The 14,529-nt window shown below is 41.2% G+C and overlaps 1 protein-coding gene across 1 annotated transcript in view; it reads left to right on the plus strand.

Annotated features, from left to right (window-relative positions):
- The window catches only part of LOC143974941 (bifunctional heparan sulfate N-deacetylase/N-sulfotransferase 3-like), a 375,710-nt gene that overhangs the window by 190,721 nt on the left and 170,460 nt on the right, over positions 1–14,529 (plus strand). The window contains exon 3 of the mRNA XM_077476811.1: positions 2,183–2,270. Coding sequence (XP_077332937.1) covers positions 2,183–2,270 — 88 coding nt within the window. The remainder of the gene's footprint in view (positions 1–2,182; positions 2,271–14,529) is intronic.

Raw genomic sequence — 14,529 nt, forward strand, 5'->3', positions numbered from 1 at the left:
GATAACTAATGGATAACAACATGTTAGAACACTTGTTATTAAATGGAAATTTGAAAGGCTTTAAAAAGGAAAGCTAAACTAAGGGCTCTTCACACTATAATGAGCGTGCATCCTAATGCATATTAATGCACTCTAGATGTGTATTGTTGTGCTTTGCCATTCAAAGTTAGTTGCACCACAATGTACATCTAGAAACAAAAGTGATGGCAGAGTAGTTCATCAAGTCTGCCTTTTATTTTCATATATACTTTTTTTTTTGTGGGGGGGGGGGGGGGGTTGTTGTTTTTTTGTTGTTGTTGTTTTTTTGTTACTTTTTTTGTTTGAGTATAGCTCTATGATTGTCCCAAGCATGTTTGAAGCCATTTACTGTTGGCTAGCTCACTACCTCTGCTGGAAGTTTATCCCAAGCATCAACTACCCTTTCAGTAAAATAATACTTTCTAAAATTAGTTTTGAACTTTCCTCCAGTTAGTTTGCGGTCTTGTCCCCATGTTCTTGATTTTTGGTTTCATAGTGAAAAAAACGCCCCCCTGAACCTTCCCACCCCCATATTCACTACCATAAAACACTCTGTGCATTGCATTAAAAAAAAACATGCAATACCTACTTTTTGTATTTAAGTATGTTGATTTAAAATGAATACCTATTCAAAATGAATTAGCTGCTGGGTGTAAAGTGCTTTAGTGCACATAAATGTGTACATTGTAATGGTGTGAATGAGCCTTTATAATGCCATGCTGTTGTAGCCACTCTGTCCTAAGCAAAGGCTACTAGTCAAATTTAGTTCTGCTGGGTGGTAGACAACCTAACTGATTTATAGTATACTTCTTCATTTGTTTTTTTCTCCTAAATTCAGTGAAGCTGAGGTTTCTCCCTTTTGCCAGTAGGCATTGCTGGTACCTCTGGTATTAGTATGAGAAACTACAGTAAAACTTACCTATGAAATTTTATGCTTCCCCTAGCGGACCAGTAAGTATAAATATTTGGGAAAGGCCAAGTAATCTCTCTCTTTGCACCAGGCTCTGGTCTGGGGTGGGTGTGTGAGGAGTGGCTGAGTGATTATGCCTGAAGCCCGAGGCTTATACATTTAAAGAAGTATAAGTGTCAGGGGGTCTCTTTTACCTGTTTCAGCCTTGGAAGATTTTACTCCCTTCCTGACCAGAGCACTTTTTGCAATTTGGCACTGCATTGCTTTAACTGACAATTGAGCGGTCATGCGGCATTGCACCCAAAGAAAATTGAAGTCCTTTTTTTCCCACAAATAGAGCTTTCTTTTGGTGGTATTTGATCACCTCTGCGGTTTTTATTTTTTGCGCTGTAAACAAGTGACAATTTTGAAAAAAGAAAAAAAAAAACTTTTTGCTATAATAAATATTCCCCAAAAATATATATATTTTTTTCCTCAGTTTAGGCTGATATGTATTCTTCTACTTTTAGTAATAAAAATCACAATAAGCATATATTGGTTGGTTTGCGCAAAATTTATAGTGTCTACAAAATAGGGGATAGTTTTATGGCATTTTTATTATTAATTTTCTTTTTTTTTTATTAGTAGTAGCAGCGAACTGCAATTTTTTTCGAGACTGTGTTATTATGGCGTGGTTCCCTAGTGGACAAAATACAAACTGACGTAACATGACAGCGACGGCTGGTCAGAAAGCGGTTAAAGAACTTCAGGCACAGCTACAATCAATTCACTTCAATATGTCCCTTGTTTGGCACTGTAGTTCCTCCAAACAATTGCTACATCACTACTAAAGTGTCAGATAGCTTCTTTTACATCTTGTATTGTTGAAAGGTTTCCCATCTCCTGACAAAGTAACTTTTTTTGGATCAATAAACTTTTTATAACATTTTTAATAAATGTCCCCCCCCCCCCCCACACACAAAACCAAAACAACTTAAGGGATACATTCCATACAACATGAAATAATGCAAATAAATATAGTGTGACTTAGTCCTTAGCAACCTGTAAACATAAAACCCTCTTTACGTTTACTGATATGGCAAGGTAAACAGGGTCGCTTTAGGTGCATTTTTCCAGTTACAGAAAATTCCTGCTAGGCTTAGCAGCATTGCTGTATAGCAAGGGGCAGACTATTTGATCAACATCAGTTTCATATAGGTTAAATTCTTGTATTACCTTTATGGACATCTTCTGACTTTTATTTCTTCCTCCTAGGCTCTTCTTGACACACAGAAGTTACTTAGATCTATGGTTACAAATTTTACATTTAATCTGGGATTTTCTGGAAAGTTCTACCACACAGGTAAGCATTCTGAAATTTTGACGAAAAATAGCAACCACATAACTTTTGTCTACTATGATTTCTTTCATGTCTTATGGTCAAAAGATGTAAAAGCAAAGTCACTGCCAGGTTCACATCCATATTTCCAGTCTGTTATTTTCTTGCCAATCTTGATATGCCTGCGTAGTCACTGATGCAGAATGTAATGGTAATGCATACTGGGCCCTCACAAAACTGTGTCTAGCAGCCTTGTTTTTCAAGAATCATAATGCTGGACAATAATCTACCAGTTTCCGGAATGCAATCTGTACATAAAAATAGAAAGACGGGACATCAGACTGGAAGGACGGCAGCGGGACATCAGACTGGAAGGACGGGACATCAGACTGGAAGGACGGCAGCGGGACAGGACGGCAGCGGGACATCAGACTGGAAGGATGGCAGCGGGACATCAGACTGGAAGGACGGGACATCAGACTGGAAGGACGGCAGCGGGACATCAGACTGGAAAGATGGCACCGGGACATCAGACTGGAAGGACAGCAGTGGGACATCAGACTGGAAGGACAACACGGGACAGCAGACTGGAAGGACAGCAGTGGGACATCAGACTGGAAGGACAGCAGCGGGACATCAGACTGGAAGGACGGCACGGGACATCAGACTGGAAGGACAGCACAGGACATCAGACTGGAAGGACGGCAGCGGGACATTAGACTGGAAGGACGGGACATCAGACTGGAAGGACGGCAGTGGGACAGGACGGCAGCGGACATCAGACTGGAAGGACAGCAGCGGGAGATCAGACTGGAAGGATGGGACATCAGACTGGAAGGACGGGACATCAGACTGGAAGGACGGCAGCGGGACATCAGACTGGAAGGACGGCACCGGGACATCAGACTGGAAGGACGGCACCGGGACAGCAGACTGGAGAGGAGGGTTGGAATATGGCAGGGAAGAGGTAACAGTGGCTGGAGGAAGTTCTTGAGGGATAGTAGGCAACGAGAAAGAGGCAATTGGATTAAAGGCAGGGTATGTGCAGCAGGAAGAAACAGGGTGTTGATATTTGGTGGGAAGTAGAGTATATTGGGCTGAAACTGAGGTTGCCATAGGTGATGGAGGATAGGGGCTCTTGGGCACACAGGTGTTTGGTAGCAGAGATGATAGTGTTTTATTCCTGGGCTACCACTGGCGATCTATCAAATGTCAGGGGGCTGCTGCTACTACCTGAATGGATCACACCATCTGTATCCACTTAATATGAAACTAAAGATATGTTGGTATTGCGCTGCCCCTATATTAAATAACCCTCCGAGGGTGATAAGTATAATGCCTAGTTACACAAATCAATAGTGTAATATAAAAATATATATATATAAATGTCTACTAAATAATATCAAAAAGTGCAAAGTGCTACATTAAATAAAATAAAATAAACACACCACAGAGGTGATAGAATCCAAATCAATGAAAATCACGTGAACAAAGGTAAGTAACTAAAAACAGTCTCTTAAAAAATTACTATAGTCAATTGAAAACCTCCACGGAAACACAACTGCTTCAATTAAGTGCAAAGCCAAAAAACAGTGAATTGATCATAAAGTGCCAAGTGCGTCTTATAAATGTGCAAATAAGTAAACACTCTCCAGAGGTGATATAAGTGAACCACCCTAATAAAAAAACAAATGATATACAAGAAAATAATAAAGAGTATACCTAGACCAAAAAGAGGGTACCCTCTCCTGATCACATGGAAATAAACTTTAGAATTAAACAAAAAATATATATAGTAGTAAACGCACTACAGAGCGGCTGTAACACACATTATATCAGAATGAATCCAGCCTCTATAGATTACATATTCATATTGAAATCCATCAAAAAGAAAAAAATAAAAAGATATAATTATTCAAGTCCATAAATAAACAACGGTTTCCTTTAAGTGCAAGTGCTTTGTGCAAACTTGTGCAAATTCAACTGAGGTGTGGATCTCCCAGTGCCTAATCCCGCTGTGATCACACTTTAGTGTGCAGTGGCCCCTTACCTATAGCAAGGAGGGATTCGCATAAAGGTATATAGATTTCTTTATATGTCTTCTCTCCTGGTAAATTCGGTCACCTTCTCCTTTAAATGTTATTCTTATTGCTCCATAGGACCCAATAGATTAATAGAGAGGGAATACCATAGTGTAGTATTTCACAAATAGCATTTATTAAAAATTTCCATACACAGGGTACTCACACATTAATAGATAGAAAAAAGCCTTTTTCTAGTAATCAGCAGAAAGTGCATCCACAGTCAGCGTCCTTCCTGTCCCTACGCATGACATCACACCACGTGACTTCATCAGGGGACATCAGACTGGAAGGACGGGATATCAGACTGGAAGGACGGCAGCGGGACAGGACGGCAGCGGGACATCAGACTGGAAAGACGGCAGCGGGACATCAGACTGGAAGGACGGCAGCGGGACATCAGACTGGAAGGACGGGACATCAGACTGGAAGGACGGCAGCGGGACATCAGACTGGAAGGACGGCAGCGGGACATCAGACTGGAAGGCTAGGACATCACGCTGGACAGCAGGCATTGGGACGTCAGGCTGGAAGGACGGCAGCGGAACATCAGGCAGATGTTTGGCAGAATCAGGTGGGTGATCAGGTTCAGCTGGCATGCAGGCAGACTGGAGCAGGTTGGTTGGTGTGGAGGCAGGTTGCGTTACTGGCAGGATCAAATGGGTAGGAAAGAACTTCCGTCTCTTTTTAAGTTTAGCTACTGAAGGGGATGAAGCAGACTGGAGAGGAGGGTTGGAATATGGCAGGGAAGAGATAACAGTGGCTGGGGGAAGTTCTTGAGGGATAGTAGGCAACGAGAAAGAGGCAATCGGATTAAAGGCAGGGTATGTGCAGCAGGAAGAAACAGGGTGTTGATATTTGGTGGGAAGTAGAGTATATTGGGCTGAAACTGAGGTTGCCATATTTGATGGAGGAAGGGGCTCTTGGGCATGCAGGTGTTTGGTAACAGAGATGGTTTGTTGTGGACTGGCTGTGGCTGATTGCAAAATACCAGACCGTGCTAAAAGTAGTGGTTGTACAAACTGCGGGTTACATACTGCCTGTCTGACAAGGGATTGTACAGAATCAACACATTCTACTATCATCCGTTGGGAACAGGCTGTGTAATGCTCAAAAAAGTAAGAGAAATCATCTTCCAGAAGCCATACCAGTGATGTGACTTGATTAATACTGAAGGGGGGAGAAAAATCATCATGGCCCCCGGGATGCAGGGCAGGGCCAGCTCTGTGCAGATTTGAATTAACGGCTGAATATCCCCAAACAGCATACAGCCCTGATCAACCCAGGAGTGAGCTAAACGAATGGTTTCCAACAGCTGATCACTGGTCCACTCTTTCAGTGCCTGACGGAGATAGTCTCCACTCTCAGACGCCAGCAAAGCATAATAACGAATCACCTCTAAATTAATTTCAGTAAGCAACCTGAACCAAGATGGTTCCTCTGTGTAGACACTTCTGGTCAGGGATGGCCTTGGTATTCTGTCATGTATCAGATAAGACCAGAACTGGGTGGACTGCAACAGAGGAAACCCAAATGTGTATAAGTGAAATATAATGATTTATTAAGGGAAGTAAATAATATAAGTACAACCATACAGTGCAATAAATCAACCAACAGAGACCCCCAAATAACAACAGACAGATATGTACAATAAATGGGAAATACCAGGATCATAAACGATAGGCAGGCCAGGGTCATGCACAGAGGATCAGTAGATAAACAAGGGCAGTCCAGAATCAGAGACACAAGCCAGGCCAAGGTCATACATGGGGAGATCAGCAGATGGGGTAAGGAACACAAGACAGGGAGAGGATGGATGGATCAGACTGCAGGGCAGGGATGATGGTAACAGGTGGGACAGGATAGGGACCAGGAGAGGGAAACAGGTTCAGGGCACAGGAACATGTACAGAATCAGGATCAGGATCAGGATCAGGATCACAAGCAGTAGGTCAGGGCACAAGGACAATACCAAGGCAAACATGTGAGTGCTTGCCAGCTATTTATAGGCCTGTGATTGGCCTCAAGTGACACCTGATTGCAGGAGGTGCAGTCTGCTCCACACTGCCAGGATCCATCCGCTGGTAGACACCAGTACTGCAGCCCACAGATGATATGACATCAGCAGGGATAAGCTCTGACAGTTCCAAACTGCCAGGAGACACCTGCTGGTGGACCTCAGTACTGCACGCCAAAAGACAGGTAATATCAGCGGATGTAACATTTCCTGACAAATCCTCTCCCTAGCCTGACATGGAGACGAGTGAGTGAAAGATGGCCCCAACTTGTCTCCATTAGGGATAAGCTTCGAGTTCGAGTCGAACAGTGAACAATTTGGGGTGTTCTTGGCAAATTCGAAAAGCCGCAGAACACCCTGTAAAAGTCTATGAGAGAAATCTAAAGTGCTAATTTTAAAGGCTAATATATATAAATTTCGTACCTGGGGGTGTGTATAGTATGCCTGTAAAGGGGCACATGTTTCCCGTGCTTAGAATTGTCCCTGCACAAAGTGTAATTTCTGCAGGAAAAAAGGTCATTTAAAAGCACTCACAGCTATAATGAATTGTCGGCTCCCCGTAATACAGAGATTGAAAGTCATTGATAAAAAAAATGTGTGGAGTTCCCCCAAAATTCAATTATTAGGCCCTTCAGGTCTGGCATGGATATTAAGGGGAACCCTGCGTCAAATTTAAAAAAAAATGACGTGGGGTTCCCCCCAAATATAGAGATCATCCATCGCTGGACCCCGGAGAAGAGATCAGCCCATGCTGGATAGCAAGAGTGGATTGCCACCGCTGGAATCTTTTTTTTTTTATATTTTTAATAAAGGACTTTTCCCAACGGTGTCTGTGTTTTTTACTTTTATACCCCCTTACCATTTCAAATAGGGGGGCCGGGTTCTGGGAGTCCCCTGTTAAAGCCACACCCGCAGACCCCCACAACCACCAGCCAGGGTTCTGGGGATGAGGCCCTTGTCCCCATTAACAGTGGGACATGGTGCTTTGAGGGGTCACAGACCCCAAAAGCATCCTCTCAATGTTGAGGGCATGTGGCCTGGTACGGTTCAGGAGGGGGGTGCTCTCTCGCCCCCCCTCTTTTCCTGCGGCCTGCCAGGTTGCGTGCTCGGATAAAGGGTCTAGTATAGATTTTTGGGGGGAACTCCACGTCATTAAAAAAAAATTGGTGTGGAGTTCCCCTTAAAATCAGGTCTGGTATGGATATTTGGGGGGGAACCCCACATCATTTTTTTTATTTGACGCGGAGTTCCCCTTAATATCCATACCAGACCTGAAGAGCCTGGTAATTGAATTTAGGGGGAACCCCACACATTTTTTTATTTTATCAATGACTTCCAATGACTGTTCTCTGTATTACGGGGAGCCGACAATTCATTAAAGCCGCTAGTGCTTTTAAATGACTTTTTTTCATGCAGAAATGACACTTTGTGCAGGGACAGTTCTAAGCACGGGAAACATGCGCCCCTTTACAGGCATACTATACACACCCCCCAGGTACGAATTTTAAAGGAATATTACACTTTTATTGTTTCACTTTAAGCATTATTAAAATCACTGCTCTTGAAAAAACGGCCTTTTTAAAACTTTTTTTTACATTGATACATGTCCCCTGGGGCAGGACACGGGTTCCCAAACACTTTTTAGGACAATAACTTGCATATTAGCCTTTAAAATTAGCACTTTTGATTTTAAACGTTTGAGTCCCATAGACTTTAATAGGGTTCTAAAGTTCACGTGAAGTTTAGGTCTCTTCGCAGGTTCTGGCGTGAATCGAACCGGGGGGGGGGGGGGGGGGGTGTTCGGCTCATCCCTAGTCTCCATATCATTTTTTTTTTAAATGACAACTTTTTTTTTATTATTGCATTTCAGTGTAAATATGAGATCTGAGGTCTTTTTGGTCCTAGATCTGATATTTAAGAGGTCCTGTCATGCTTTTTTTCTATTACAAGGAATGTTTACATTTCTTGTAATAGAAATGAAAGTGAAACAATTTTTTTTTAAAGAACGGTGTAAAAAATGAAAAATTAACTGTTAAAATAAATAATAAACTTTTTTTTTCCTAAATGTGCCCTGTCCCGCCGAGCTCGTGTGCAGAAACGAACGCATATGTGACTAGCGCACGCATATGAATATGAAAATGGTGTTCAGACCACACATGTGAGGTATCGCCGCAATCGGTAGAGCAAGAGCAATAATTCTAGCCCTAGATCTCCTCTGTAACTTAAAACATGCAACCTGTAGAATTTTTTAAACATTGCCTATGCAGATTTTTAAGGGTAAAAGTTTGTCGCCATTCCAGGAGCGGATGCAATTTTGACACATGACATGTTGGACTCGGTGTAACATTATCTTTCACAATATAAAAAAAAAATTGTGCTAACTTTACTGGTGTCAAAAAAAACATATTTTTCCAAAAAAATGTGCACTTGTAAGACCGCTGCGCAAATATGGTGTGACAGAAAGTATTGCAATGACTGCAATTATATTCTCTAGGATGTTAGAAAAAATATATATAATGTTTGGGTTTTCTAAGTAATTTTATAGCAAAAAAAATGTTTTTAACTTGTAAATAACAGATCTCAGAAAGAGGCTTGGTCCTTAAGTGGTTAACAGGGGAATTAGTAAAAATAGTACACATTTTAGAGATATGTCCTCGGATTTTATCAAATTTCTGACACAAATTTTCCATAGAGGACATCGTTACTATATCGAAATTCCGTGATAAGGTATTTAGGAAGTGTGTTATCTGAGTATAACGAAAGAATTCTGAAGCCGACATTTGATGTTTCTCCATTAAAACCCTTCTTGTCAATATTCCCCTGTGATCACATAGATCAGCTATGCGGCAGTTTGGGGTTTAAAGGCTTATTAGCTTCATTACTGTGCCTTGAAAAAGTATTCATACCCCTTGAAATTTTCCACATTTTGTCACGTTGCAACCAAAAACGTAAATCATTTTTTTGGGGATTTTATGTGATAGGCCAACATAAAGTGGCACATAATTGTTAAGTGAAAGGAAAATGATAAATGCTTTTCAAAATCTTTGATATTTGATACCCCTAACTAAAATCTAGTCTAACCAATTGCCTTCAGAAGTCACCTAATTAGTAAATAGAGTCCATCTGTGTGTACTTTAATCTCAGTATAAATACAGCTGTTCTGTGAAGCCCCCAGGGTTTTGTTAGAGAACCTTAGTGAACAAACAGCATCAAGGAGGCCAAGGAACACACCAGACAGGTCAGGGATAAAGTTGTGGAGAAGTTTAAAGTAAGGTTAGGTTATAAAAAAAAAATATATCCCAAGCTTTTAACATCTCATGGAGCAGCGCTCAATCCATCATCAAATGGAAAGAGTATGGCACAAATGTAAGCCTACCAAGACATGACTGTCCACCTAAGACTGGGCAAGGAGAGCATTAATCGGAGAAGCAGCCAAGACTCCCATGGTAGCTCTGGAGGAGCTGCAGAAATCCACAGTTTAAGTTTAAGTGGGAAAATCTGTCCACAGGACAACTATTAAAAAATGGAACAAATTCCCCCACAAAGGGGTTTTTAGGCAGCAAAACAATAAATGTATGACAATATAGTATAAAAGATTTCCAATATTTATTAGTGTAAAAAAGTATAGCACATAGGTAAAAACATGAGCTCCACTGAACAGTTGAAAAACCTTAAAACGACCGCCTCAATTTCCCCCCACATGTAGGGTTTCCCCAGGTCCACAATGTCGCCAAGTGCCAAGAGAGGAGGTTGGCACTCCTGGACCTTAACCTCCTCTCTTGGCACTTGGCGACATTGTGGACCTGGGGACACCCTACATGTGGGGGGAAATTGAGGCGGTCGTTTTAAGGGGGAGCTCCACTGAAATTACCCTTTTCATCTCTTTGGACGTGCACCATCGGGTAACCATATTAAAGTATTAGGTACCCCTATTATAGACAAGAAATATTTGATGCATATATTTACTACATTTTTGTTTTATAACAGACCATTTCTCTGAAGAAGACCCCTTGAGCGGGTTGAAACGTGTTAGGACTATACCTTCACTGTTGTTGTATTTGTACAGTGTTAGCAATAGTCATGTCTGTTTTTGCACATTCATTGTTGTTATTATATTTTCCATACAGTCTCTGTGCCATTATTTGGGGTTTTTCAACTGTTCAGTGGAGCTCATGTTTTTACCTATGTGCTATACTTTTTTACACTAATAAATATTGGAAATCTTTTATACTATATTGTCATACATTTATTGTTTTCCTGCCTAAAAACCCCTTTGTGGGGGAATTTGTTCAATTTTTTATGTTTGTTCGAGGGTGAGCAGCACTCTCCAAGCCCCTTTGGGCAGTGTGTTCTTTTTTAGTGCAGGACAACTATTATGCCCTTTATACGCAGTCAGACTTTCCGATGGAAAATGTGCGATCGGATTGCGTTGTCGGAAAATCTGATTGTGTGTGGGCTCCATCAGACTTTTTCCATCTGAATTTCCGACACACAAAGTTTGAGAGCTGGATCTAACGACAACAAAATCCGAACGTTTAAATTCCGAACGTGTGTAGACAATTCAGATGGAAAAAGTGCCATGCATGCCCCGAATAAATTACTAGACGAAAACTATTGGCTACTGCCCTCTGTATAGTCCCATCGTATGTGTTGTACGTCACCTCGTTCTGAACGATCGGAATTTCCGTCAACTTTGTGTGACCGTGTGTATGCAAGAAAATTTTGCCCAAAATCCGACGGAAAAAATCAGACGGATTTTGATGTCGGAATGTCCAACCGTGTGTACAGGGCATTAGTCACACACTCCACAAATCTGGCATTAATATAAGAGTGGCAAGAAGAAAGCTATTGTTGAAAGAAAGCCATAAAAAGTATTGTTTGCAGTTTGTCCGCCTTCATGGGAGGCTCCCGCCGAGTGACTCTTCTACTCGGTGACAGCTGTTATATAGCTGAGGGTTCTACAAAGTATTGACTCAGGGGGGCTGAATACAAATGCACGCCACATTTTTCACATATTTATTTGTAAAAGATTTGGAAAACCATTTATCATTTATCATTTTCCTTCCACTTCACAATTGTGTGCCCCTTTGTGTTGGTCTATCACATAAAATCCCTATTAAATACATTTACATTTTTGGTTGTAACATGACAAAATGTGGAAAATTTCAAGGGGTGTGAATACTTTTTCAAGGCACTGCAACTAAACCCAGTGACAATTGCTCTCAGATTGCTGGCACCTATATTGTAGTCCAACAAGCTGGAAAATTTTTGTGAAGGGTGCGGCTGAGAATGTCATTGTTGCGAATCAGTGACATTGCAGTGTGAGGTTGACCAGTCATTTGGACATGTATAAGGAATTTTCCTTTGACTTTCCATACGTAAATATTTGTTTTGGGTCACTGGCTTATAATGTACCAAAGATAAAACCTATGTAGATATATAGGGATTAAAGATCTTATGTGAGAATTTTTTATTGGCCAGATCTAGTGACGTCCTCATGTCTGTGACCCCTGCGTGGTCTCTTCTACTGAGACAGGCTTGTAAACTTATGCTATGACTGTTATCCTTAGTGGTGTGTGTTAGTGCTATCCTTTAACCTACAGGATGGTCATAAACATGAACTCTCATCAGGTCAAGCATTCATGTTTATAATATGTATGCTGCCCAAGAAACATACTTGGAGGTTGTTGAATTACTGTACCTCTTCATGTCTGCATGTTCTCTTGTGTCCATGACCAGCTACTCTGCTTGAATCTCATGTGTTGCTTCTGCAGAAATGTTAATGACTTTTCATAAGCTATGACTAAGCCTATATCTTTTCCTTTTTTATCTCATTAGGAAAGCATTACCACTTCCCATATCACAGATCTGTCATAATATTTGCACGCCTTTTTTTAACTAGGTTTTCCGTTACACTGTGATCTTTGTGGATGATTAAACTGTAGTTTAAAATAAGTTTAACAGAAGTCACCCCCAACACCAACACAACTTCAAACAAATAGTAAAATAATTGAGACACAGGGGTTGATTCACAAGTGAATTTTCCCCAGAGATTAGTAAATGAGGTGAAGCAAGGTTCAAGCAAAAATGCATCTTTTTTTACTTTCCATGCACGTGATTGGTTACTTGGTTATTACAAACCTATTTACCTACACTAAGCTCTGGGATAAATTCCTTTAGTAAATGATCCCCACAGACACCAAACAGTGAATAAAGCATACTATGGCCTCTTTTCAAAGTGCTCTGGAAAAGGGGATTTCCAGAGACCTGGGTCACATCAGGAATTGCACAGGAATGTGTTGGGTGTTTGAGTCACCTGCGGCACAGTGTGGTGAAATTTGAGCCTATTTATTTTGAATGGACTGAATCACACTGGACCACACCAAAAGTGGTGCACGCGCTACTTTAAAAAATGCACTGCAACCAGATTGCATGGTGCTTCTGTACCATGCAATCCACTACAGGCAAATACATTGCATTTGTGTGTTGCATTTGGGGAGTCATTAATCTAACATTGACACTCGCTGCAGAACTCAACTGCTGTGCATTTTTAACAGCAGTGTGTAAATGCCTACAGAACATAGGTTTCCCACACTGCATTGTGTTGTGAATGGCTCCATATACTTACTGTATCTATGCTTCTTTGCAACTAGTTGCTTCTTTGCATTTAGCAAGAATACCTAGCATTTTTAGGTAGGGCTGAGTTTATGACCTGCTCATCTGTAACAATGCCTGGGCCAGCCAACCACTTAATCGGAACACTGTAACCGCTCCCCCAGTTTGCAAACAAAGCCATTCTCAGTGCTGGCTGCAGAGGAGGAAGGAGCTCAAGTAAAATAAGTATATGGGGTCAGTGAATGCCCTTCCCAGAGACAATATCGCCTTGCCCTTCATTGGCAAGATGACAGTGTCTCTATAAAATCATTAAATGTCAACTTTAACAGCTTCCTCAGTATTCCCAACTTGAGGAATTAATCCATTAAAACACTTTTTAGCACTTGAATACATTATTTGAAATAGGCTGGGCACCCAAAAAATTGACAACAACACTTCCCAGTAAAGTTTTGTCAGCAAGCAAAGGTGTTGGGTGGGTAGTGATCTCATCCAGTGCTGCCGACTAGATTCATTTAAAGCGTCCAATTAACAGTTTGTAGTTAAAGAAACTGTGACTTGTCAGTTGGATATCTGAAACCTTGCTGAAAACTGTCCACCAGTAGGTGGAAGTTTATTTTTTCGACCTTTAAATTGCTCTCAAGCCTCGGGCTCAGATTCATAACCTTGAAAAATACCATATAAAATATAATTGTAGCCTTTAATAAACATTCATTATTCAACGGTGCACAATACCACCTTACCAACCTTTCAGTGCCTGCCACTCCTCTCTGCCAATCCCTCCACTGCCTTCCCATTGCCCAACAAATACAATTCAAAACACTAACAATAACATACAAAGCCATTCACAATTCTGCCCCAAACTACAACACCATCTTATCTCCAAATATCACCCAAACTGTCCTCTCCACTCCTCCCAAGACCTTCTGCTCTCTAGCTCCCTAGTCTCCTCCTTCCATGCTCGTCTCCAACCCCCTACCCCAATCTGTACGGTTATCTCCTACTCTGTCCACTTTTAGGCAATCCCTGAAAACTCATCTCTTCAGGGAGGCCAATCCTGCCTTCAGCTAACAACCAAATCTTCTACTCACCTCCTCAGTTAATGCCTCACATCCCCTACCTTTTGTTTCACCAGCCCCTCCCTCTTAGATTGTAAGCTTCCAGGAGCAGGGCTCCTCTAACCCTCTTGTTTTGAATTGTACATTGTGGTGAAGTTTCTCCCTACATTGTACAGCGCTGCACAAACTGTTGCCGTTATTCAAATTCTGTATTATAATAATAATAATAAAGACAAATGTAATGTTAAGGTAGTTACACATAAAAAATGTGAGAAAGGAGAGGGCAGCAATATCATAAGGCCACCACATCCTTTGCAGTCAAATTATAATGCATTTATTATAAAAAAAAGGTACAACTTATTTTCCCAAAAGCACTTTTATAACTAGGATGCCACAAGTGATTTTGATACTTGAGAACATACAGTATATCATTTTGCAATAAATTTAAGCACAGCCACAGCAGGGGTGTTCTACATTTCACTCTTCCACACTGTCATTACTGTGATTGCAGGAAGA

The sequence above is a fragment of the Lithobates pipiens genome, unplaced genomic scaffold, assembly GCF_037356315.1.
Source record: "Lithobates pipiens isolate NorthernLeopardFrog02 unplaced genomic scaffold, aLitPip1_a1.2 Scaffold_13, whole genome shotgun sequence".
NCBI lineage: Eukaryota > Metazoa > Chordata > Amphibia > Anura > Ranidae > Lithobates > Lithobates pipiens.